The following is a 3,620-nucleotide window of genomic DNA, read 5'->3' as shown; positions in this document are numbered from 1 at the left end:
GGGGGGGGGGCGGGGGGCTCCGAGCGCGGGGACATCGCGGGGACATCGCGGGCACGGCCCCGCCGCGGGCAGGGAGCGCGGGGAGCGGCCCCGGTGCGGGTCCCGGTGCCGCTGCCGGTCCCGGTGCAGCCCCCCGCGCCCCCCGCCCCGCGCCCGGTCCGTGACGTCACCGGCGCGCCACCGGCGCCCGCCGCTGACGTCAGTGCCGCGCGCACCGGCGGGGGGCGCCTGAAGGTGACGGCGGGAGGGGGCCGCGGCGAGCCCCGCCATGGCCGCGCGGCAGCTGCAGGCCCTGCGCCGCCTCCACGCCGCCGCCTTCTCGGTGAGTGCCGGCACCGGGAGCCGGGCCCGAACCCGGACCCGTACCGGGCCCGGTGCCGGTGCTGAGCCCGCTCTCCCCGCAGACGGCGCCCAAGAAGACGCAGTTCGGCTCGCTGCGGGATGAGGACCGCATCTTCACCAACCTCTACGGGCGGCACGACTGGCGGTGGGGGCGGGGGGCTGGGGGGGTCCCAGGGGTGCTGGGGGGCGGTTGGAGGTGCTGGGAGGGGCTCCGGGGGATGCAGGAGGGGTGCCGGATGGGGCCCAAGGGGTGCTGGGGGGGGGTGCTGGGGGTGACTGAGAGGTGCTGGGGGGACTCCAAGGGGTGCTGGGGGGTGCTGGCCCCTCCTGGTGTTACCAGCCCCCCCCCCCCACAGGCTGAAGGGCGCGCTGCGTCGCGGCGACTGGTACAAGACGAAGGAGATCCTGCTGAAAGGCGTCGACTGGATCCTCGGTGAGATCAAGGCGTCGGGGCTGCGGGGCCGTGGCGGCGCCGGTTTCCCCACCGGCCTCAAGTGGAGCTTCATGAACAAGCCCCCGGATGGCAGGTGGGGGTCGGAGGCGGTGCCACGCGCCCGGAGCGCCGGTACCGGGGACTGACGGCGCTTCCTGGCAGGCCCAAGTACCTGGTGGTGAACGCGGACGAAGGGGAGCCGGGCACCTGCAAGGACCGGGAGATCATGCGCCATGACCCCCACAAGCTGGTGGAGGGCTGCCTGGTGGCCGGCCGCGCCATGGGCGCCCGCGCCGCCTACATCTACATCCGCGGCGAGTTCTACAACGAGGCCTCCAACCTGCAGGTGAGCGGCGGGGGGCCCGGTGGGGCGCTGCCCCCGACGTGTCTCCCCCGTGCCCACCCGCTGTCCCCTCCACAGGTGGCCATCAGGGAGGCGTACGAGGCCGGGCTGCTGGGGAAGGACGCCTGCGGCTCGGGGTACGCCTTTGATGTCTTTGTGGTGAGGGGCGCCGGGGCTTACATCTGCGGGGAGGAGACGGCGCTGATCGAGTCCATCGAGGGCAAGCAGGGCAAGCCTCGCCTGAAGCCACCGTTCCCTGCTGATGTGGGTACGTCCCCGAGCTGCCCCCGGTGTGCCAGTCGTGGCAGCACAAACCCCAGTTCCCCACCAAACGGCCCCTCTTGAGCACGACGCAGTGACCCTGGGCAATGCCCGGCTGCTGTCCCACCGTAGGGACGCGGTTGCGCTCTGGCACCACCCAGCCACTCAGCCCCGACCGCTTCCAGGTGTCTTCGGCTGTCCCACCACGGTGGCCAACGTGGAGACGGTGGCCGTGTCCCCCACCATATGCCGGCGCGGCGGCGCCTGGTTCGCCGGCTTCGGGCGTGAGCGCAACTCGGGGACGAAGCTCTTCAACATCTCCGGCCACGTCAACCACCCCTGCACGGTGGAGGAGGAGATGTCGGTGCCGCTGAAGGAGCTGATCGAGAAGCATGCGGGTAAGTGCCGCGGCCCTCCTCCGAGCGGGACGTCCCCGCCGCGCCCGGCTCAGCCTGAACCCCCCTCTCTGGCAGGGGGTGTCCGCGGGGGCTGGGACAACCTTCTGGCCATCATCCCGGGGGGCTCCTCCACCCCGCTGCTCCCCAAGTCGGTGTGCGAGACCGTGCTGATGGACTTCGATTCCCTGGTGCAGGCACAGAGTGGGCTCGGCACGGCCGCCGTCATAGTCATGGATAAATCGGTAAGGGGCGAGCCCTCCCCGCTGCCCGCCTGCCCCCGCTGGGCTCTCACTGTCCCCTTCCTCCCCAGACCGACATCGTCAAAGCCATCGCTCGCCTCATCGAGTTCTACAAGCACGAGAGCTGCGGGCAGTGCACCCCGTGCCGGGAAGGTGAGCGCACGGGGCCGGGACAGACGGGGGGGGTGGGCAGCAGCCGGCACTGGGGGGCCCTCACCGCCTTCCCCTCCCCGCAGGCGTGGACTGGATGAACAAAGTGATGGCGCGCTTCGTGCGGGGCGACGCGCAGGTGGCTGAGATCGACGCGCTGTGGGAGATCAGCAAGCAGATCGAGGGCCACACCATCTGCGCCCTGGGCGACGGCGCCGCCTGGCCCGTGCAGGTGCGGGCTCTGGGGCCGGGAGCGGGCTTTGGGGGGGGATTTTGGTGGTGGTTGATGCCCTGCCCCGTTAACTCCGCCTCGTTTGCTCTCCCCAGGGCCTAATCCGCCACTTTCGCCCGGAGCTGGAGGACAGGATGCGGCGCTTCGGGGAGGCCAAAGCTCGAGCGGCCTCGGCGTGAGGAGGCAGCGGTGGAGGACGGGGTGGCACCGCGCTTCCCTGCCTGGGGGGCTTCGTGGGGCGAGGGGCTTCTCGCCACTGTTGGGGGCTCCTTAATAAACGCTGCTGTGCTCACAGGCTCCTCTCTCTGCTTTGGGGGGACGCAGGAGGAGGCTGCGGTCATAAAATCAGGAGCAGGGGTTCCCTGGAAAAGGGAGATGTGGCCAGGCTTGCCCAAGGGCAGGGAAACCCCCGGGGGAGGTCCTGGCTCTCCACAAGCCCCCAGTTCCCTTCCTCTCCCCGGGTCCCTGAGCCAAGCAGCTCCCTGGCACCGGGGAGGTCTCTTACCTGCACCAGCGAGCCGGAGGCTGTGGTGTAAGTGGTTTAAAACATGGCTTTTTACTACAATCACAGTGTCGTCACAGGCTGGCAGCAGCATGGAGTGGGCAATAGCTCCGGGGCTGCCGCCTCTCCGCGAGCGCGTGGCAGGGCTGAGCCCCACGCGCCCCAAAAAAAAAACAAACCAAACCAAGGGGCAGAACCCCCCTGGCGAGCTGCGAAGGGCAGGCGGCACCCCGTCTCCTCCCAAAAACGGGGAGGGGGAGTGGGTCAGGCCCCACGTGGCGGGGCGGCCAGGCGGCGGCCAGGCACGTGGGTCTTCCTGCGGTAGCGCTCGGGAGCCAGCAGCTCCAGCGTCAGCTCGGTGATGATGGCCGTGAGCCCCCAGACGCGGTGGGGGCCGTTGAGGAAGACGGGCAGGGTGTAGCCGTAGCGGCCGCCGGTGCGGAAATGTGTGTAGCCCTGGTTCTCCTCCCGCAGCAGGTGGGCCAGCGGCAGCGTGAAGGTCTCCGCCACCTGCGGGGACGGGGACACGCAGGGGGATGGGGATGGAAGGGGGTCCGGAGTGCCTGTGCCCTCCCCCCCCACCCCCTCGGCACGAGGTCACCCACCTCATCGGGGTTTGGGGACAGCTTCAGGTTCTCCAGGGGGCCCAGGTTGGCCACGACGGGGACCACCAGCATCCCTTGCTGGAAGGGAGCGGGCGGCAGAGGGACGGGGGGGGGG

The 3,620-nt window shown here is 70.7% G+C and overlaps 2 protein-coding genes across 2 annotated transcripts; one reads left to right on the top strand and one right to left on the bottom strand.

Moving 5' to 3' along the window:
• Positions 1-162: 162 nt before the first annotated feature.
• NDUFV1 (NADH:ubiquinone oxidoreductase core subunit V1) lies at positions 163-2,693 on the top strand. Its single transcript, XM_035311578.1, has 10 exons — positions 163-322; positions 405-487; positions 699-869; positions 938-1,121; positions 1,197-1,386; positions 1,565-1,777; positions 1,853-2,019; positions 2,088-2,169; positions 2,253-2,398; positions 2,494-2,693. The coding sequence occupies exons 1-10, from the start codon at positions 269-271 to the stop codon at positions 2,575-2,577; spliced, it is 1,374 nt and encodes a 457-aa protein (XP_035167469.1). The 5' UTR covers positions 163-268; the 3' UTR covers positions 2,578-2,693.
• Positions 2,694-2,929: 236 nt separating this feature from the next.
• NUDT8 (nudix hydrolase 8) lies at positions 2,930-3,614 on the bottom strand. The gene is made up of 2 exons (XM_035311579.1): positions 3,506-3,614; positions 2,930-3,410 (listed from the first exon to the last, which is right to left on the bottom strand). The coding sequence occupies exons 1-2, from the start codon at positions 3,575-3,577 to the stop codon at positions 3,165-3,167; spliced, it is 318 nt and encodes a 105-aa protein (XP_035167470.1). The 5' UTR covers positions 3,578-3,614; the 3' UTR covers positions 2,930-3,164.
• Positions 3,615-3,620: the final 6 nt, after the last annotated feature.

Source organism: Oxyura jamaicensis, assembly GCF_011077185.1.
Source record: "Oxyura jamaicensis isolate SHBP4307 breed ruddy duck chromosome 5 unlocalized genomic scaffold, BPBGC_Ojam_1.0 oxy5_random_OJ70792, whole genome shotgun sequence".
In the NCBI taxonomy this organism is placed as follows: domain Eukaryota; kingdom Metazoa; phylum Chordata; class Aves; order Anseriformes; family Anatidae; genus Oxyura; species Oxyura jamaicensis.
This window is presented reverse-complemented; position numbering and strand designations above follow the sequence as displayed.

Bases quoted from the DNA above. Each gene is read 5' to 3' on its own strand.
- NDUFV1 (XM_035311578.1), top strand. From the start codon at position 269: ATGGCCGCGCGGCAGCTGCAGGCCCTGCGCCGCCTCCACGCCGCCGCC. The intron at 870-937 runs GTGGGGGTCGGA...GCTTCCTGGCAG, and splicing joins AACAAGCCCCCGGATGGCAG to GCCCAAGTACCTGGTGGTGA. The intron at 1,387-1,564 runs GTACGTCCCCGA...GACCGCTTCCAG, and splicing joins ACCGTTCCCTGCTGATGTGG to GTGTCTTCGGCTGTCCCACC.
- NUDT8 (XM_035311579.1), bottom strand. From the start codon at position 3,577: ATGCTGGTGGTCCCCGTCGTGGCCAACCTGGGCCCCCTGGAGAACCTG. The intron at 3,411-3,505 runs GTGGGTGACCTC...CCGTCCCCGCAG, and splicing joins TGTCCCCAAACCCCGATGAG to GTGGCGGAGACCTTCACGCT.